This window comes from Mesoplodon densirostris, chromosome 15, assembly GCF_025265405.1.
Source record: "Mesoplodon densirostris isolate mMesDen1 chromosome 15, mMesDen1 primary haplotype, whole genome shotgun sequence".
Taxonomy (NCBI): Eukaryota; Metazoa; Chordata; class Mammalia; order Artiodactyla; family Ziphiidae; genus Mesoplodon; species Mesoplodon densirostris.
This window is the reverse complement of record NC_082675.1, coordinates 42,796,739-42,819,117: the sequence shown is the minus strand read 5'-3', so window position 1 is coordinate 42,819,117 and position 22,379 is coordinate 42,796,739. Positions and strand designations below refer to the sequence as shown.

At 37.1% G+C, this 22,379-nt stretch overlaps 1 protein-coding gene across 3 annotated transcripts in view; it reads left to right on the top strand.

Annotated features, from left to right (window-relative positions):
* The window catches only part of SS18 (SS18 subunit of BAF chromatin remodeling complex), a 76,238-nt gene extending 57,155 nt beyond the window's left edge, over positions 1-19,083 (top strand). The window contains exons 8-11 of one of the 3 annotated variants that reach the window (XM_060118131.1): positions 1,767-1,859; positions 2,574-2,696; positions 4,997-5,130; positions 17,305-19,083. In XM_060118131.1, the coding sequence (XP_059974114.1) occupies positions 1,767-1,859; positions 2,574-2,696; positions 4,997-5,130; positions 17,305-17,331 (377 nt within the window). In that variant the 3' untranslated portion in view covers positions 17,332-19,083. The remainder of the gene's footprint in view (positions 1-1,766; positions 1,860-2,573; positions 2,697-4,996; positions 5,131-17,304) is intronic. The other 2 variants (XM_060118132.1, XM_060118130.1) reach the window with 2 other exon arrangements.
* Positions 19,084-22,379: the final 3,296 nt, after the last annotated feature.

Here is a 22,379-nt window from a genome sequence, read left to right as displayed (position 1 = left end):
GATATGTATGGATAATTCTGGTTAGAAAACAACATTTTTTTTAATGTTTTACTTGCCCTGAATTATTTAGAATGTTGGGGGTTTTTTCTTTTTCCTTTCACATGTAGACATTATATTAAGTTTTTTTTATTAGTTTCTGCTTTATAACAAAGTGAATTAGTCATACATTTAAGTTTTTTTTAAATGAAAAACTTTAGTTACATTTATAGACTATAGATATTTTAAAGAAATGAACTCTAGGTTGTTAAATATTATATATTAGGAAGTCTGCTGAAAATAAATGATTGTTTTGTTTAATTTTAAAAATACATTTTAAGTAATTGAGTTGAATTTAACACTGTTATTTTGGTCCTGAGTATTTCCTGAAATGTGAAATTTATATTGTTATAAATATGAACTTTCTATTCAAAATAGAGATGTTATTTTTGTAAATAGCAGAACTTTAAGGTTGCTATAAATAATTCATTTTATTACATAATGGAATTTTAAAATTTCAGTGGTATCAAATTTTTGCATAGCTGTGTATTAATATATTTGTCTGACATTTACATAGAGTATTTATTCCATTTATAACAACAATTAATTTTCTTAAACAGCATTGGATATTTTGTTATTATGTTCAGATACTATGTCAATAAATATGTAGATTAGGGGTTGGCAAACTTTTTTTCTGTAAAGGGCCAGGAAATAAATATTTTCATCTTTGCATATCATGTGGTCGCAGTCTAAACTACTGAACTCTTGTGGTAGCATGAAAACAGCTATAGAAAATATGAATGGATATGACTATTCCAGTGAAACTTTCTTTACAAAAACAGGCCACTGGCTGTGTTTAGACTGCAGACCATAGTTTGCCAATCCATAATATAGATATTTATGAGGTGGTTTGGGAACATTGGAATACTAGAGCAATGAGTATTACATTTATTCATAACTATATTCCTCCTTACTTAATTAGGTATTTTTCTAAAATTTAGTTCAGATTTTAGCTAACTGAAAAGTTACTTCCTGCGATTTCTTTGAGCAGCTTAGTTAAAAGGACTAGAGTATTGATTTCATTAAAAGTCTAGTCATCTTGCAGGTGTAAATTTATCGTGCCTTAAAATTAAAGGTGTACTCTAGCACTTAACACAGTATTAATTTTATGAAGGTGTATGTTTATGATACTCTAGAAATATTTTCTAAAGGCTCCTAAAATGGCAGGATTAAGCAATATATTTTTGCATCTGAAAATACTTTGAGATACATATACTTTAAGCAAGTTAATAGAAAATGTGAAAAATTTGTTTCAGTTTCTTTTAGGGGAAAAAAACTTATGGAGCTCTTTTATATTTTGCATTGTTTTAGCATATGCTGTGGAATTGGCGACCAGCAGAACAGGTGTTTGACAAAATATAATTGCTTCCTTTGTTCGTTCTAATTTAATTCAAGTTATTTACATGTGAAAGTCCTAAATGCTTTCATTCTCTTTTTTTTTTTTTAATTGAAGATAAAGTTTTTTTTTCCCTCCTTGATGAGGATTATCAGAGTTAAGACTAAGTGTAATGTTTCTAAAACTGTTTTTTGCTTTAAAAAAAATTTGCACGTTATCTCAATATGAAAACAATCACATTTGGTAAATATTTGGCTAATGCAATTGAAATTATTTTTTATGTATTTCCATTTCTTTTTCTTTTTTTCAATTTTATCTGAAAGTTTAAATATATTTAGGGTTTTCACTCAGTGGCCATTAACGTTTCTTCCTGTCTCTTGTCGAATTGATGTAGGTCATAATGATTACGGTTATCAGCAACCGTCGTATCCTGAACAAGGCTACGATAGGCCTTATGAGGATTCCTCACAACATTACTACGAAGGAGGTATCTATATACCTTCACACACATACACATATATATCCCCTCCTACAGGAACGAAAATTCTTGCATAAGACAACTTCTACCCACGCAAAGCTCTCGTAGAATACTAGTTGCTGGCTGTCTTGAAAGTTGCAGGGAGCCTAGAACAATCAAAATAATTTCCTTACAAATATTTAAAATGTATAACCGTGACTTGCCATTTCTAACAACAATAAAAAGACTAAAACATTTAAAAATAATTTTTTCCTCAGTGGAAATTTTCTATTTGAACATAAATCCATCAATCCAATTTTTTTTTTCTTGTGTGTGTTTACATATGTATAATTTTACATATAAGTTTAGTGCCTTTAGGAAACAGCTTGCTGATCTTGTGTAGCTAGTGTGTGCTCTTGTAGCTGTCTTTAATTTTGTCTTTTTTATTTTATTTAGCATAGTCATGATCTTATGACTGTGATGTTCCAGTAAATGTAATGCTCGTATGGCAGAGACGCTGAAAATGCTGCAGTTCAACCTTGCACAATTGGCTTTAACTGCAGTTTGTTTGGCCGAAATCCTTCTGTTTGGTTTGAGTTTTTTCTTTGTTTTGTTAACTTTTAAAAATCAATATGGCATTTTATTTTGTTCTTGTGTTGTTGGCTATGCATCTTAGAGGAAAAAAGTTAATTAAGCAAACTTCTCAGTTTTTTTTTTTTTTCCTCTTCTCCAATTATCCTGTAGGGAATTCACAGTATGGCCAACAGCAAGATGCTTACCAAGGACCACCTCCCCAACAGGGATATCCAGCCCAGCAGCAGCAGTACCCAGGGCAGCAGGGCTACCCAGGACAGCAGCAGGGCTACGGTAATGGCTTACTGCAGTTTATTCTTGTCACCAAAAGATGTGATGATTACTCTTTCATAATACAGAAGTGGATATTTAATGTTTATTTTTCTAAGAATTATTTTTGAAAATTCACAGTTGTAGCTTAGCTTGTTACTGGAGTGTTTATATTTAAAGTGTTGTTCTTAAACTAGTAATCCATTTAAAAAGAAACATAAACTAGAGATGGTTCATTGACCAAAGCTAGGGTATGTAGTCACTCAAAATGAAATCCTTAATGAATTCTTAAACCTATTTGGCATCTACAACCAGCCAATAGCTTTGTATGTGCTTGGAAAACTGATGAGTTGGGTGATTATTAACAACATCTGCATAATCTGCTTGGCAAATTTGTTTCTAAAACTAATGACTGTTACCATGAAAAGTAACATTGATCTTTTAGTGTACAAGTGAGATCTATTTGGAATGCGTAAAGAAAATGTCTTTGTCATTCTCTGTTAAAATAGCAGTATACACATTCATAGGAGTATATTTATTGCAGGTATGTATCTTACACTTTGGGAGAAGTATAGCCATCTTTTCTTATTATATACTCACTATGATGTCTACTAGTTGGCTATCTGACTGTTAGATGGGGGGGGGGGGAATAATACAGACCTGATATCTCAGTCTTAAATTTTCGGCTTCTATAATAACTAATTTAGATATAGGAAAATATGATTCCTACGATAAGAGAAGTAGCTGCTTAATCTGACATCATCTCTTGCTAACATGGCCTCTTTTTTAACATTAGTAATGTCTTATTATTTTTATTCATTGTTTTAAACTCTGCTGTTATTATGGGCACCTCTTTCCACCTGTGATAGCAAATCTAAGAACCAGGATCAGGCTGAAATTCTCTTGCACCTTCAACAGAAGCACTGGAATTCAGCCAGGTATTGGGTGTCAGGAATTTTCCCCAAAATGATCAGTTCTGGTTCCCAAATCCCAGCTATGACTTTAGAAATACTCCATGTATTTCTTGTCTTTACAAAGGGACTTTCTTGCTCCTCTCAAATGGCATTTCCATTTCATGACCATTAAATATTTGTACATTGAATAAATAGAGTATTCTGCTTTTATTGTGTTTGCATGAAAACAAATATTATGTGGATCAGTCAGGTAAGTTTATTGATTTAAGAGAAATATTATTTTCAGTGGAAAGAGAGAGTAAAATAAATTTAGTGATTTTGGCTTAGGTAGTTAAATGCTGTTTTGTCAGACATCGTTGAGCACCCTAAAGGAGACGTTCCCATTTTGCTTATCTGTAGGTTTCAGCTGTCAGACTTGCTTCTAATAAAAAATACAGAGTTTTAATAATTGGATGAATAGCTAAATAAACAAAATAATAGACTGGTGGAATTTAAGCTTGAAAATTTCTTGTTCTCTTTGACATCTTTCTCTGCAGTGTTTTTTATGACAGGATTTGAATGGCTGTGATAGAAAACATTTAAGTATCAAAGCTTTTCAGCTTATGCTTTATAAAGCATTCTTTACAATAGACAGGAGGAGAGTTTATGAAATAGACGTATTTGTTTGGCAAGCCAAATTAGTCCCTTGTCATCTCTGGAAGTTGAAATCATTCATTTATATGGGTTAAGTATTAAAGGTGATGGGTACGCAGAGTCTAACTTTTGAATCAGTTTTTTTCCACATACAGCCTGTGGCTTTTCAAGTCTTCTTTAGTTTCTGTTTGCAAATATTGTGATAATGAGTTTGTCAGTGCAGAACATAAAGCTTTCTTATGGTGATTGCAAATGCAAATCTAGAATTTACATGTAAAATCATTCTTTGTGATTCTTTTAGTGATTGCAAGTATAAGTCTTAGAGTTATACAGCTGTAACTATCACTGATTTCCAAACTTTATTCAGAAATTACTTCAGTATTTCAATTTGAGTCTGCTCCTTGCCTTTTCTTTTCACCACTTGCTGATTATACTGGTTAACTTCCTAGTAGAGGTATAGATGAATTTCCTTAACATCATGGAGTTAACCTGCTTTACAACTCCTGAGTCTCTTACTCATTTTGACATATAAAATCTTAATGGCTAACACATAGCACAATAGTTATACTGAATCAGAGCATCTTGGTATATGGTAGTGTCCTTAACAGTATTTTTACTTCTTATAACTTTCAGAATGTATTTCAAAACGCATTTGAGAAAAACCCAGATACCAGACTGCAAGGGAATATGGTAACATCTAATCTTAAACCGCTTCTGGAATTCTAGGGACTTACTGTATTTTCTTCTGGGCTCTTGTGTGTGCTGATTATTTTACAGGTCCTTCGCAGGGTGGTCCAGGTCCTCAGTACCCTAACTACCCACAGGGGCAAGGGCAGCAGTATGGAGGTTACAGACCAGCCCAGCCTGGGCCACCCCAGCCCCCGCAGCAGAGGCCTTACGGGTATGACCAGGTGAGTTACCCGGGTGGCCAGGACTGCCCTGTTGTTCGCTCACTCTCGATTAGGTTGCACGTTTCTCAGCTGAAGATTCATTTTTCCCGCCTCTCGTTTATAGTGTTAACCGAAAAAAAGTGGTTACTTACTCTTGAGTCTTCTTCATAGAACGCTAACACAGTTAATCATCGTTGCTGTAGCCTACAAAACATGGCGTATCTCTCAGCGCCAGCATTCGTTCAGGTTTGTTCATTCATAGTCTCTCCCTGGGCTTTACCCTCCAGGCATACTTCCCTTCGCTATCCCAAACATTATTCCGTGTTCTGAAGCCCTTAACTTCTCTGATGTCCCTCGTTTATTGTTCAAGACTCTGCTTTGACCTATTGAAATGTGGAGTCCATCTGAGGCAGTGCTCTTCCTGGCTCTCGTCTTCACTCCAGCATATTCACCCCACTCCCCTCACAGGCACGATATCCCTTCTCTTTAAACTCATACTCACCACCTGTCTCTGTTGCCTCCTTCCATACACATATCCATTATCTCAGATATTAATCATCTTTCTTTCTCCCCTGTTATCTTTCCTTCTACTACCTTCAGATATCTATAAGTGTATCTCATCCTAAGATGACTGTATTCTCTTGAACCTAGTGTTACCTTCTTTTCATCAGTAAATTTCTCAGACTTAATAATCTGTGCCACAGTCATTGTTCTGTGAATCTTCTCATACATACTCTGAATTATTATTAAAATGATTTATTATGTTGGCAGGGTTTTTTTTAAATTGATTTCAGGTTTGTCTGATGACTTTCTAGTGAGGAGAATCTGATCTCTTCACTGCTTAAGCTACCTAAAATAGGTTACTTTTTAATGTTAGGGTTCCAGGACCAGTGGGGATGATCTGGTTTGAGAAACAACGCGTATGCAGTGCTGATTAGACTCTAAGGCATAAGCAGCTCTCTCATCGACGCTCTCTCAAGTCTACAACCCCCTGTACTGATACGTTCTAGTTAAGTGGAAAAAATAAAAGAGATATAAGAGGCTTAAAAGTATGGACGGGACTTCCCTGGTGACGCAGTGGTTAAGAATCTGCCTGCCAGTGCAGGGGACATAGGTTTGAGCCCTGGTCTGGGAAGATCCCACATGCCGCAGAGCAGCTAAGCCCGTGCACCACAGTTGCTGAGGCGGTGTGCTGCAACAACTGAAGCCCACACGCCTAGAGCCTGTGCTCCGCAACAAGAGAAGCCACTGCAATGAGAAGCCCGCCCACCGTAACGAAGAGTAGCCCCCGCTCGCCGCAACTAGAGAGAAACCCCGCGCACAGCAACGGAGACCCAACACAGCCAAACATAAATTAATTAATTAATTTTTTAAAAAAAAGTATGGACAGATAAGTAATACTAAAAAAAAAAATACACTAGAACTAAATCAAAGGAGTAGGCAGAAGTTTTATCTAAATTTTAAAAGTAAAATAAGTGTTGACTAGTGAGTATCTAAGGACAAGATCCCTGAGCAGATAAAATGTAGGCTCCTTCACATCCACAGGTTAACTGCTGAAAAGTGGTCCTTTACTCCCTAATTCAACAAATATTTATTAATTTTCTGTGTGTGCTGGATACTGTATTATGTCCTAGATGAGTAAAACAGACCTGGTCCTTATGGCTCATGGAGCAACTATCTGGATCTTCCTTGACTTCACTTTAGCATTTGACACCTGTTCCTGTCTTCATTCTTAAGTGGTCTTCTTTAGCCTCTATATTACTGTACTGTTTTGTTCTTCTTACATTTTCAGTGATTCCTCCTTTATTTTTTATTTGTTTCTCATCTTTCTTTTCCCCAGATATCAATCCTTGGCTTAGTGTTTTTCCCAGTCTCTGTATTCACCCTGTCTTACATTTTCAGTATCCTTAGCCTACTCTTCTCAACCCAACTTCAGCTCCATTTTTCCAGCCGTGAGCAGAACATCTCTTTTTGGATGTCTTTTCATTTTTCTCAGCTTCGTCATTTTCTCTCTAAATCAGCATATTTCTAAGTCTCCTAAACTTAACATCATTCCTTAAGCAAATGTTTCTCGAGTAACATTTATATGCCAAGTACCTAAGATGGGGCTATACTGGGAAATAAGATCGACATGGACTCTGCCTTTGTGAACTTAAGTCTAGGTGGGAACAGACAAGTAAGCAGATGATACGATATACTGTGAGAAGTACTTGGATGAGGAAAGGCAAGATTTTTGTGGAAGGGTGCTCCTAACCCAGACATGTGTTCCTTGGGAAGTATTATAGTGCGAGAGCCCAAGGATGAGTAGGTATTAGCCAGCTGGTTGTGGAGGAGAGAAGGATATTCTGGTCAGAAAGAAGTGCACTCACAAAGGACTCGTCTTAAGATGTGTGGCTCAGTAAAGCAGGAGTGTGGGGAAGAAGAGGCAAGAGTGGAGAGATGAATTGGGGCCAGATTAGGAGGGCTCTTCTAAGCCATGTTGGGGAACTTGGGCTTTATCCTGATAACAGTGTGGAGCCTTTAAAGTGTTTTAAATGATGTATCTAAAGTATATAGCAGTGGCTGGCATATATAATAGGTACATAATATGTTTCTTCTTTTATCATGATAATTATTCCACCCTTTAAAGTTCTCAGGAATTTGGGGACTATACAGTAGAAAAAGACCTGTGATGTTGGGGTAGTTGCCAGCCACATCTTCTTCCCCATTAGAAAAGGCTATGAGGAGGGGACCATTCTAGCTACTCTAGTGTTAGTAGCCTCCCCACATGTACCTCATGGATCCCCCCAACCCAAACACCTGTTGGTTTCTTCATTTTAGGGAAAGTAGTTCAACTCTTCAAGGTAGTTAAGGCAATGGAAAAGAAATCTACTTATAGTGGTGTTTAGGCAGGTGACTCTTGTGGCAGTATGCAGGATGAATTAAAAGAGGGGCAGTGGGGCCTCCCTGGTGGCGCAGTGGTTGGGAGTCCGCCTGCCGACGCAGGGGACACGGGTTCATGTCCCGGTCCGGGAAGATCCCACGTGCCGCGGAGCGGCTGGGCCCGTGAGCCATGGCCGCTGAGCCTGCGCGTCCGGAGCCTGCGCTCCGCAACGGGAGAGGCCACAACAGTGAGTGAGAGGCCCGCGTACTGCAAAAAAATAAAAATAAAAATAAAAAAAGAATAAAAGAGGGGCATTGAGAGAGAACCCTGTTAGGGGCTGCGCCCCCCACCCCCCGTCAGTCTTTCCACCTCCGTGAACAGCAGCTCAGTTTTCCACTTCCTCAGGTGGAAAACCCGGAGTCATCCTTGACTCCCTTCTTTTTGCAAATCAAACATCTAGTCAGCCAGCAAATCTTCCTCAGCCAGCCACCTCTTCCTTCAAAATACATGCCATATCTATAGTCATTTTTCACAACTTCCTGCCCTTACCCAAGTCACAGTCATAACTCTCACTCATCTGGACTGCTGCGCTGTCCTCCTTCCTGGTCTTCCTGCTTTCCTCCTGGCTCCTCTACAGGATGTGCTCCTCATGGGACCTAGAGTGATCTTTTAAACACGTCAGTCCGATTAGGCCACCCCTCCGTGCATAACCGTGTGGCGACTTCATTCCCACCCAGAGTAATATAATGGCCTAGAAGGCCCTGCTCAGCTCATGTCCCCAGCCCCTACCCCACCACCTCACCTCTGTATTTATAGCCACCTTCATTCATTCTGCTTCAGTCACACTGGCCTGTTTCCAGCATGTTTCTCCCTCAGAACCTTTGTATTTACCGCTCCCTCTTCTGTTGTGTCTTTAATTGCAGTCAGTTCAAAATATTTTCTGATTTCGCTTTTGATTTCATCTTTGACCCAAGAGTTACTTAGAAGTGTATAGTTTTTGAATATTTGGGGATTTTCCAGATTGTTTTCAGTTACTGATTTCCCATTTAATTTCATCATCTTGATAGAACATACTTGGTATGACTTGAATTCTTCTGCATTTATTGAGACTTCTTTTATGGCTCAGAATATGGTCTGTGGGGATGTTCTGTAAATGTCAATTAGATCAAGCTGCTTGATAGTGGTGTTCAAGTCTCCTATGACTTAGCTGATTTTCTGTTCTATTAGTTATTGAGAAAGGGATATGAAATATTAAATCTCTGGCTATATCTGTGTGTTTGTCTATATTTTCTTGCAGTTCTATTCATTTTTGCTTCATGTATTTTAATGTGACTTTTTAAAAAATTTATTTATTTTTATTTATTTGGCTGCGTTGGGTCTTCATTGCTGCGCACAGGCTCTCTCCAGTTGCAGTGAGCAGGGGCTACTCTTCGCTGCGGTACACGGGCTTCTCATTGCGGTGACCTCTCTTGTTGCAGAGAATGGGCTCTAGGTGTGCAGGCTTCAGCAGTTGTGGCACATGGGCTCAGGAGGTATGGCTTGCGGGCTGTAGAGCGCAGGCTCAGTAGTTGTGGCGCACGGGCTTAGTTGCTCCGCCGCATGTGGGATCTTCCTGGACCAGGGCTTGAACCCGTGTCTCCTGCATTGGCAGGCAGATTCTTAACCACTGCACCACCAGGGAAGTCCCAATGCTACATTTTTAAGGTGCATATGTTTTAGGGATTTTTATGTCTTGATTAATTTTCTCCTGTATCGTTATGTAATAACTTTCTTTATCCCTGGTAATATTCTTTGCTCTGAGATCTGTTTGTCTAATAGTAATATCGTTTTCTTTGGATTAGTGCTAGAATGATAATATATTTTTAATCTTTTTTATTTTTAACACATTTGTATTTTATGTTTAAGTTGTTTTATGAAGGCAGCATATACTTAGGACTTGCTTTTTTGTTTGTTTTTTCTGTTTTTACCCAATCTATCTCTGCCTTTTAATGAAGGGGGTTTGAACATTATGTTTAATGTGAATATGGATAATGGTTAAGTCTGTCATCTTGATATTTTTTCCTATTTGTCCCTTCTGTTCTTTGTCCTTTTTCCTCATTTTCTGTCTTATTTTGATTTTTTTTTCTGTTTTTAAAAAATGGTTTTTATTACAATATAATTCACATACCATTCATCATTTTAACTTGTACCATTCTTTTTTTTTTTTTTTAAAGTATGTTTATTTCCCTCCAATCACCCAGCCCTGGGAAATAGCTGATTTAGTTTTTGTCTGTATGGATTTTCCTATTCTGAGCATTTAGGCTAAGTGGAGTCATGCATATGTGGTGTTTGTGATTGGCTGCTCTCACTTAGTATAATGTTTTCAGGGTTCATCCATATTGTATCATGTATCAGTACCTTTAAGTGATATTATACCACTTCATATAAAGTATAATAGTTTATTTCCGTTCCTGTGTGAGTGCAGGAATTGTTTCCTCTAATCCGTTGGGGTGTTTCTTTCCTTGGACTTGGGTATTTTCGTTGCATGCATTTGCATATCAGTGCTATGGTGAATCCTCAAGAGGTTTCCTCTGCAGATCTCCACAGTGCATTTCTTTTCTCTGTGCATTTCTTTCCTCTTTGGTACTATGGCCTGTGAACTCTAGCTCCTTTTTTTCTCTTCAGACTCTAAGCTTTACCTTCTTACCTCAGACCCAGCCTTACTTCCTCTCCATATGCTGTAGTGTGGAAACCCTCAGTGCAGTAAGGTGCAGTAATCAGTGCTCGCCTCATTTGTTTTCCATTTCTCACAGATTGCTGTTCTTTGTTACCTTCTGTCCTGTGTCCTGAATACAAGTATTTCTATATTTTTTGTAGTTTTGGGGTTTTCTTTGGCCGTGTTGGGTCTTCATTGCTGCGCGTGGGCTTTCTTCTAGTTGCGGTGAGTGGGGGCTCCTCTTCGTTGCGGTGCGCGGGCTTCTCATTGTGATGTCTTCTCTTGTTGCAGAGCATGAGCTCTGGTGCATGGGCTTCTATAGTTGTAGCACGCAGGTTCAGTAGTTGTGGCTCGCGGGCTCTAGAGCGCAGGCTCAGTAGTTGTGGCGAACAGGCACAAGGTGGCATGTGGGATCTTCCCGGACCAGGGCTCGAACCTGTGTCCCCTTCATTGGCAGGCGGATTCTTAACCACTGTGCCACCAGGGAAGCCCTGGGGTTTTTTTTCAGGCTGCAGTATAAATCTGTCTTGACCAGAAACCTACTTAATTTTTTAAAAATAGACTTTTTTTTCCAGCAGTTTTACGTTCACAGCAAAATTGAGAAGAAAGTACAGAGAGTTTCCATTTACTCCCTACCCCTACACATACATAGCCTACTCCATTATCAACATCCCACACCCTAGTGGTGCATCTGTTATAATCAATAAACCTACCACCCCAGGTCCATAACTTACATTAGATTCACTCTTGGTGTTGTACAGTCTGTGCATTTTGACAAATATATAATGACCTGTATCCACCATTATAATACCATACAGAAGAGTTTCATTTCTTTAAAAATCCTCTGTGCTCCCTTTATTCATCCCTCTATCCTTCCTACTGATCTACATAGTTTGCGTTTTCCAGAATGTCATGCACTTGGAATCATGTAGTATGTAGCCTTTTCAGATGGGCTTTTCACTTAATAATATGCATTTAAAGTCTTCTCATGACTTGATAAAGTGTTTCTTTTTAGCACTGGATAGTAGCCCATTGTCTGGATATACCATTCATTTATTGAAAGACATCTTGGTTGCTTTCAAGTTTTGGCAATTGTGAGTGAAACTGCTATAAACTTCCATGAGCAGGTTTTTGTGTGAACATAAAATTTCAACTCATTTGGATAAATGCCTAGGAGTGAGCATGATTTTTGGATTATATGGTAATAGTATATTTAGTTTTGTAAGAAACTGCCATACTATCTTGTGTAGTGGCTATACCATATTGTATTCTCACCAGCAATGAATGAGAGTTCCTGTTAACTCCACATCTTCATCAGCATTTGCTGTTATCAGTGTTCAGAATTTTGGCCATTCCAGTAAGTTTATGGGGTATCTCATTGTTGTTTTACTTTGCATTTCCCCAGTGACATGTGATGTAGACACCTTTTCAGTATGCTCACTTGCTATCTTTATATCTTCTTTGGTGAGGCGTCTGTTCAGGTCTTTGGCCCATTTTTTGATAGGGTTGTTCATTTTCTTACTGTTGAGTTTTAAGAGTTTTTTGCATAGTTTAGATAACAGTCCTTATCAGTAGTGTCTTTTGCAAATACTGCCTTGTCTTCTTGGCTTATCTTCTCATTTTTTTGATATTGTCTTAGAGTAGATTTTAATTTTAATGAAGTCCAGTTTATCAGTTATTTCTTTCATGGATCACGCCTTTGGTGTTGTATCTATAAAGTCACTCCAAAACTAAAGGTCATCTACATTTTTTTTCATGTTATCTTCTAGGAGTTAGATAGTTTTCTATTTTACATTTAGGTAAAGGTCCTATTTGAGTTAATGTTCTGAATGAAGAAAATCTTAATTGTTAAGATTTGTGTCTAAATTTCATTTTTTTGTACACGGATGTCCAGTTGTTCTAGCACCATTTGTTGACAAGACTATCTCTGCACTATTGTATTACCTTTGCTCCTTTGCCAAAGATCAGTTGACTGTATGTGGGTCTATTTCTGGGCTCTCTGTTCGGTTCCATTGATCTATTTTTCTGTTCTTTCACCAATATCATATTGTCTTGATTGCCGTAGCTTTATATTAAGTCTTGCAGTTGAATAGTCATTCCTCTGACTTTGTTCTTCTCCTCCAATATTGTATGGGTATTCTGGGTCTTCTACCTCTCCATATAATTTTAGAATTATTTTTTCAATATCCAGAAATAACTTGCTTGCTGGGATTTTGATTGGGATTGTGTTGAATCTTTAGATCAAGTTGGGAAGAACTGACGTCACAACAATATTGATTTTCCTATCCATGAACATGGAACAACTCTGCATTTATTTAGTTCTTTGATTTCTTTCATTAATTTTTTAGTTTTTCTCATACAGTTCTCTCTATATATTTTGTTAGATTTATACCTAAGTATTCAATTTTGGGGAGTGCTTATGTAGATGGTATTGTTTTTAATTTCAAATTGGACTTATTCATTGCTAGTGTATAGGGGAATTTTCTCTGTTAACCTCGTATCCTGCAACCTTGCTCATTAGTTTCAGGAGTTTCTTTGGTTGATTCCTTGGGATTTTCTACCTAAACAATCATGTCATCTGTGAACAAAGACAGTTTTATTTCTTCTTTTCCAATCTGTTTACCTTTGTTTCTTTTTCTTACTGCATAAACTAGGGATTTCAGTACAGTGTAGAAAAAGAGTGGTGAGAGGGGACATCCCTGCTTTGTTCCTGATCTTAGAAGGAAAATTTCATGAAATATGGTGTTAGATGCTTTTATTTTTCAGCATAGCATTTATCTCCATGTGACAGATTATGTAGTTATTGTTTATTATCATACCCTCTTCCCCTAGGATGTCAGTTCTTTAAAGACATCACCACATCTGTTTTTTATCACTGTTGAGTCTCCATCACCTAGTAGAACACATTGAGTAGTCAAATACTGGTGAGTGAATATGTAGGGCCTTCACTTACTAAATTTGAATGGTGATTGTAAGAATAGAGAAAGAAACCCCTAAAAAGTACTGGGACAGAATACTTTTAAGAAAGAAAGAAATTTATTGCTCAGTCTAGGGACTCTTCACTCCATACACTCCCTAGAAAATCTCATTTACGCACATGGTTTTAATTTACCATGCTGTTGACTCTCAAATCTCTATTTCTAGTCTGACTTTCTCTTCTGAAAGTCAGGTGCCTAGTAGTCATCTGCACTTGGAAATATCATGTCAATTTCACATAACCAAAACGAATTCATAGTTTTTGTACCCACACATTCCTCCTTTCTGTGCTCTCTCTTAGAGAGAGGGGCACTATCGCCAAGTTAGAATGCCACGTGCCACATTTGATGCTTAAGTCTTCCTCCCTCTCCCCATCTAATAAATGACAAAATCTTGTTAGCCTGACTTCCTTCAACATTCTTGAATCTATCCACTTCTCTCTGACCACTGCCTTATCTTTGTTTATACCATTAACATCTCCTAAGTTCATGATGGGATGAAGGATCCTCCCATGCTGTCTTCTTGCCTCCTCTCCCATTTATTCTTTACTAGTCAGAGGAATTTTGTAATTTACAAACAAAGAAGCTGAAGAAGTAAAGAGAGAGAGAAGCCGAGGCTTAGAGAGTTGGAGTGATCCACCCAAGATGACGGGTAAGCAGGGCCGAGCTGAGTGGCTAAGACCCAGGGACTGGGCCCTTCATGACGCCCCTGCCTCCAGCCACACCAGCACTTTGCAGAGCGCTGTCGTGCTTTTCTTCTTGAGCAACTGTTTGAAGAGAAATCATGATTATCCTCACTTTTTGGATGAGACAGTCAAGAAAGGGAAGGTAGGGGACTTCCCTGGTGGCGCAGTGGTGAAGACTCCACACTCCCAATGCAGGGGGCCCAGGTTCGATCCCTGGCCAGGGAACTAGATGCCACATGCATGCCACAACTAAGACCCGGTGCAACCAAATAAATAAATAAGAAAGGGAAGGTAGATATCTTGCCTCAAGGACAAGAAACTGGTAAGTGGGAGAATTAAAACTAGGCATTGATTTCTGCTTCTCAAACCCATACTTTTAACCCTAGAATTTGCTGATGGTCGCAGATATACAGTATTTTTTTAGGCTTGCCTGTGATTTGATTTTGTCCTAGCAAAGTGATCTGGTATGGGTCAAGTTACTTAAATTCTCAGTGCTTCAATTTCTTCATCCATAAAATGGATATCATATTTACTGCACAGGTAACAGATGGACACAAAGCACTTGTTACAGTGTTTGACACATGGTACAAGTTATTGAGATATATTAAGAGTTATTGAGATATATTGTTTTTTTTTGTTTTTTTTTTTGTGGTACACGGGCCTCTCACTGCTGTGGCCTCTCCCGTTGCGGAGCACAGGCTCCGGACGCGCAGGCTCAGCGGCCATGGCTCACGGGCCCAGCCGCTCCGCGGCATGTGGGATCCTCCCAGACTGGGGCTCGAACCCGTGTCCCCTGCATCGGCAGGCAGACTCTCAACCACTGCGCCACCAGGGAAGCCCCGAGATATATTGTTTTATTGAGATATATTATTGAGATATATTAAGTTATTGAGATATATTAAGAGTCGGCTATTGTTGATATTAGCCAGACTTCTCGTATCCATTACTTCAAGCTCTGTGTTAACAAATAATCAATAGCTTCTAGTCCTGATTATTGTATATTCTTTTTTACTCTCCAATTTCCTAAGCATTTTTTACCTATTTTTTCTCCATTCTTTTGCTTCAGCTGTTTCTTCTATTTGAAGTGCCCCTTTTTCTTTTCTCTGCCATTCAAATTTTACTATTTTCTTAAGCCTCTCACAGTCTCTGAAATATTTTTCAAATCATTTTAGCTGCGATAGCCTTTTCCTTTCTGAACTCTTGTAGACCTTGTTCTGCAATTATACTTTATTTGTAAGTCTTACCTTCCCTGTTTTTCAAATTTATGGTGATGAGCATATAGTATTTGCTCAGTAAATGTTTGTAATTGCTTGAATATCATATTTGGTGTACATTATTGAAGAAGTCTTATTATGTGTCAGGCACTCTTCAATACTTGGAGCATAAGAATGGATAAGACCTAGTCCCTATCATCAAGTAATTCATGCTATAGTTAGATACATTATAGCTTTTATCTATATAGCACACCAGTTCTTAACCTCTCTTCTGCTTTCACGTCATTCATAATATGTGCAACTTGCTTTCATCATTAATATCTCATCACACATACTCACTGCAGGAGCATTTCCTTCCAGCATTGAGGCTTGCTTACTTATACTTCTTTATAATTTTTGAAAGCTCTTTCTCATGTCCTCTCTTATTTAAGTGTCCTAACAAATAAATGAGGTAGAACTAGTGTAACCTTAAACAGAAAGAAAATTGAGAGCCAGGGATGAGTGTGTTACAGTCCCACCTTATAGGTGAAGAAACTGAATCTCAAAGAGCTTTCCTTGGGCTCAAGTGAAAAGGCAACAGTAGAGTTGGGACTTAAACTCAGTATTTAGATAATGTAACAATTGAACAGTAAGTTCCTGTATGCTAAGCATTTCTTACTTTAAACTTGGTATTATAGGAATTTTTCAACAAAGACAGCAAAAAGAGGAGCATCATGAATCCCTGTGTACCCACCAACCAAATTCAATAATTATCGGCATTTTACCAATGTTGTTTTATATACCCGCACCCTACTATTTCTTATTGTGCAGAAGGCTTTCAACTATAGAATACTTCCTTGATATAAAAGTTAATTTGACTTAGAGGGGGATATTTAGTCAAAGGAAACAGTTTACTGATTATGTGCCCAAGTGCTTTTATGAGCATCTATTATAAACACATTTAAGACATTTTTGTTATTAAAAGAAATTTTTTTCTAGTACATTCCTCTTTTCTTCTACCTTTCTTCTCTTCTGAAGGAAAAGATGTTCCTTCTCTTCTCCAAAAGCTAGCCTTAACGGCTGTATACTGAACACTGTTTACCTCCCTTGTAGAATTTTGTTACTTCATTCATTACCTCTTTTATACCTGTGCTTCATTTTCTTTCCCTTCCTGTCAGCCTACAGGCCCTTCAAGTCTACCTTACTAAAAGCAAAAAAATCAAAAACAATCTTTCTTTGATCTTATGTACCAGCTGCCTGTCTGAATACCTCTGTGAATACCTCATTGGCCTCAGGAAGAGGCCCAAATTCCATAGTGTGGCTAGAAGGTTCTTTTCCCTTTATCTCCCAGATATCTTTCCATCCTTGCTACTTTTCCCAAATACCCTTGGTGTTAATTCATAAGTCACTATAATAATCTAAACAGTCACAAACTTGTACTAGAATATAATTGACACACTAGTATATGCTATGCCAGCATTTAGAACCAGAACTTCTCACTCATTCTTGATTCAGTTCAATAAAATTCACCAAACATCTAAGTTCTCACTCTGATAGGTGCTGTTCTAGGCTCATAGACTTTGAAATCCATTTGCAGTTGACCGTAATATCAGAAGAAATTACAGAGATACTCTGTACCTAAATATTATATGTAACGGTTTTTGTTTGTTGTGATTGTAGTTGCTTTTGTAGTATGACAGTGTTAAGATTGATTTGTAATTTTCTGTGCCGAACTGTTATGGTCAAACTATGATCTAATTATATTTTTTAATTTATCTTTTAGGGACAGTATGGAAATTACCAGCAGTGAAAAGTACTTACATTCCAATAGCCAGAATCTGTTAGCAGCCATATTGTCGCCTCAGCACTGTGGACACCTCCCTGTGAAGAGACCCTTCCATTCCATCTAGTTTTTGGAAAAACCTTGTGGATAAGTGGCTGTTTCATCAGTAAACAGCCTTTGTGGCTTAGTTATAAAAGGCTTTAGTAGCGCAAAAATACTCTTGATTTCACATGTCTACTCTAGATGGCAACATTGGACAGAAAATAGAATGGCATAACCAATTTGCAATGATTTCGGAACAGTATTTCAAATGGACTGTTACAGACTGAAAGGTGTGAACAGCTTTGTATGTTTATGAAGGTTAAGGGAATTTAATACTTTTCCACAGATTCTTTTGTAAGGGGAAGAGGGAAATGTACACTTTTTACAGCAGCAATATTTTGTATATTATGTTTATTTCATGTGGTGAATATGCAAGGAGGTACACTACGCACTGGACAGAATCAGAAGTCCTCTGTTAATGGGGATTGGAGCATGGTGGATGCTTGATTGTGTTGGTCTCAAAGTGGTGTTCTGTGAAGCTGAAGGTGAGGGAGAAGACAAAGCACACCATATGTCCACTGTTATGTTCTTTAGAGAAAATTCAGATCCCTTTTATGTGTTAGATAATCAAGGGCACTGTGATACAGTTTTACGTAAAAAGACATTTTTTAAAAGCTTTCCAGTTTTGTGGGTTAAAACCTTTTTATAAAAGATCATTTATAATACAGTTTTAAAATGTGAGGCAATAAGAATTACTTCATGTTGGATCTGAAGAATCTTGCTAACAGTTTCATGTAAATGAAGTGGTAATCCTCTCCTAAAAGAGCAATAACTGAAAATGAAAGTGTTAATTTTACCTTGTTTGAGTAATCAGGGAACTTAGTAATATCAAAACATTTTATAAATGATGTCAAAGAAAGAAGAGTCAATGTTGATTCAGTAACTTTATTTTTTAACATTAGAAGGATAATTGGTTTATATAATAAGAATAGTTCAGGAGACTTTACAAACCTTTATTGACTGGAAATAATGCCATTTATAAAGGAAGGAACACTTCTAAGTTTTTCCCTTTTTTATGTTGGTTAATATAATGTAGAGATGTTTAGGAAAACGCTTATTGATGGTGTTTATTCTGATCTGTATTAAAAGCATAGAGGTTGCATTTCAGATCACTTTGTTTATTAGCATGGTATACTTAATCATATTTGAGACTGTCCTGTGCCTGACTGTCTTAGGTGATTTCAGGGATATTGCATTGGGCAGGAAGTCATGCATTGAGAAGTTTATAACCACAGTTACTTAAGCATAATCTGAAAAGATCTAGCCCAAAGGTAAGTTGCTATTTTCATCACAGTTGCCTGAGCCCAGGGAATAGGGTATATTCTTTATAATTGAATTGTTTTTTCCCCACTTCTAACTGGAAACAAAACAGAAGGGGTGCGATAAATCTGAATAAGCAAAATGTACTGTTCTCAACATACTGTAATCAAAAGGAGAGATTTTAATGTGTCTCTGTGTGTGTATGAAAGAGAGTGTGTGTGTTTTAAGGTCAGAATAGGGTTTTTTTCAACATGGTCAGTAGAAAATGGACATCAAGTTTGAACACATAAAGCATGGACAGCCTTATTGTGATGGAAACGCTTTTAGGTTCTGTGCCAATTTTCCACCACTGTGTACTTTGTTGCTATTTAAAACTGTATCAACTCTAACGGAAGAATAAATTATTTGTGATTTTAATTTTCTCATTTGTTGTTTTAAATTAGATCTCTTTGACTCTCTTGTTTTGTCTGGAGACTATGCTGTGGGTTTTTTATATAAGTTAGCCTAGTATAAGCAGACTATATTTGTATTGTAGGACTTTATCAAAATTCTCCTGTCATGCCCAAGTTAATTAGAATTAACTGTTCAGTAATCAGCATGTGTGTGGGCTGTTTGTTACAGAATTCTTTCTCTGAAAATGAAGTCCATGAGGCCATAATCAAGATGACTGAATTAGATAAATGAGTTGAAGAGACAAAATTGTACTGAACCCAACCTGGTGTAGATATGCTATCTCATTTGAAATAAGCTCAACTGACATTAAGAAATAATTTGTCTTGCAAGCCCATCTTCTGTTGTCTTATTCTCTTTTAATGGAAACTAAAATTGCAATTTTAATAAGCAGAATTTCCTCCAGGACTTTCTTCCTGGAGACTAGTGCATTTGCAAGGTTTAATTGTTCTATAACAGTCCTGTTTCGTAAAAGTTTTTAATTGGTGGTGACAAAAATTACCTTACTCCTTTGACACCTTGTAAGAAGCATAACTTTACCAATAGCTTTCTACCAAGTGTGACATTGCCATATAGACTATATATATTCCAAAGCTGGAAGTTTCGTTTTAGCAAAATGTATTATTACGAAGAAATATCATACCATCCCATGAAATTTCAGAAGCAAAATATTACTAAGAATAGAGCAGGGTGATTATTGATAAACATTTAAAAATATTTAACTGTGCTTGTTTAGTTGTTTGAGAAGATGTTAGTAGTATTCTGTAGAGTTGTGGTGGCAAATTGCGGTTTTGTTTTTAATTTTTTAATGGAATTTTCAGACATACATCAAAGTGGAGAGAATGGTATAAAGATCCACATGTACCAGAAACCTAATTTATGCACACTTAGCAACTCATGGCCAATCTTGTGTTGCCTGTACATTCACCCACAAATTGAAGCAAACCCTATGTCCTTTAATTGCTTCAGTAAGTATCTCTAAAGGATAAGTACTTTTTAAAGTGACACCTTGGTACCAGGGTGCTTCCTGCTCCTGAAATTTTGTATTTTCAGTGTTAACAATGAATAAGAAACCATCTCAGAATTTGTACGACTAAATCACTGCCTTTCCTTTCATTTTAAAAAGTCATTTATGTTAAATAATTAAGATATTAGCAAAAGTATATAGCAAGTGAACATTTTCCATAATTTCATCTCTTAAAGGTAACACTTACTAAAAAGGTTTGATACATTTCTTCCAGCTTGATTTTACACACATAAGCCAACATATTATTCTTTTGTCTTTTTAAACAAAAATGGACTTATACTAGCCACACTTTTGTAACTTTTTTTTAAGGTTAAAAATATCTTGGATGCTCCTTATTCCTGTATTGTTCCAGATTTATTTATTTATTTATTTTTTTTTTTTTTTTTTACAGCTGCAGAAACAAAGTTGTCATAAACTATCTGGCTAGGTTTTTGGTTTTGTTTTTGTATGATTGTTGGGGTATTTCTATACAGTAAATTTCTGTTAGGTGTAAGGCTATGTACATTTTTGTCTTCCTAAAAGACATATCCTTGCTAACACCAGATTATTAGCCTAGCTAATTTTTGCAATTCTAGTATGCTTTAAAAAAATGCTACCTCAGAATTTGTAAGTTTGAGCATCTTTTCAGATACTTAAAGACACTTTATTATTTTTTGCTGTGAAATGCCTTTTAATGTTCTTTGTCTGTTTTTCTTTTGGGATGTAAGAGAGATAGGAAATGTAAGGACATATGTGCAAATATATGAAATTATATATGCAACATTTGCAAATGTTAATTCTCTGCCTCTATATGTTGCACATCTCTTCAGTCTATTTTTTTTTTTTTTTTTTTTTTGCGGTATGTGGGCCTCTCACTGCTGTGGCCTCTCCCGTTGCGGAGCACAGGCTCCGGATGCGCATGCCCAGCGGCCATGGCTCACGGGCCCAGCCGCTCCGCGGCATATGGGATCCTCCCAGACCGGGGCACGAACCCGTATCCCCTGCATCGGCAGGCGGACTCTCAACCACTGCGCCACCAGGGAGGCCCTCTTCAGTCTATTTTTTAACTTTAGTTATACTGCCTTTCGCTGTATTAAAGTTTTAAGACTTTACATATTCAATTTCATAGCTTTACAATCATCCATAAAAATATTCCCCATACTTTTTGAATTTTTCTAAAATTTATTTTACATGGTAGGATTTAGAGCATTAACTTTTTTCCTATATGGATAACCAGTTGTTTCAACATCATTTATTGAATAAACCGACTGATCTGTCACCTTATTTTGTCACCTTATTTAAAACATTAATTATAGTTAAGGCATGTTTGATTTATGTCATTTCAAAGACTAGTTATATTTAAGTATACGTCACTTAATTTTCATAAAGTTACGAGTTTTTCCCCCCTCACAAGGGGTTTTTTATTGGCTAAGAGTTAACTGCAAGGGTATAAACAATGAGTGGCTTCTTAATAAGAGAATTACTGAATGTGTAAGAGAATTACTGAAATGTGTATTTATAGAGAACTGGAACCTCTTGAAGATTTTTGCTTGCTGATGTTTTCAAGCTCTGTAATTTTTTGTACCCTACTAATTAATTTTCTCCATGGCTACCCCAAAGCATCTCAGTTTGACTACTATTACAAAAAAAATTTTTTTAATCAATGTAAACTTTTTTATTGTTTAAAACTTCATGTCTTGGAAGTAGACAATGCAATATAGTTTTCATTAATTCAGTAGACCTATAAATAGGGTGATCATTTAATTTATTGCTCAATCTGGGAAACTTCTGAGAATGAAAGGGGGATATTATACATACACATACATATACATTCATATATATATATGTGTGTGTATTATGTACTTGTATATATGTAGATAAATGTGTATATATCTTTTTTATTTTATCTTTTTCCTGATAGAGATGTTTAGTTTCAGAACTTAGATATGTGATCAGTGCATTTATGTTTAGACTATAATCTTTAACTGATAACCTACTGAGAGGTTTTTCATGAGACGGTACGTTATAAATAATTAATGTTAAAATAGCTGAATGATGGGCCTCCCTGGTGGCGCAAGTGGTTGAGAGTCCGCCTGCCGATGCAGGGGATACGGGTTCGTGCCCCGGTCTGGGAGGATCCCATATGCCGCGGAGCGGCTGGGCCCGTGAGCCATGGCCGCTGAGCCTGCGCGTCCGGAGCCTGCGCGTCCGGAGCCTGTGCTCCGCGACGGGGGAGGCCACAACAGTGAGAGGCCCG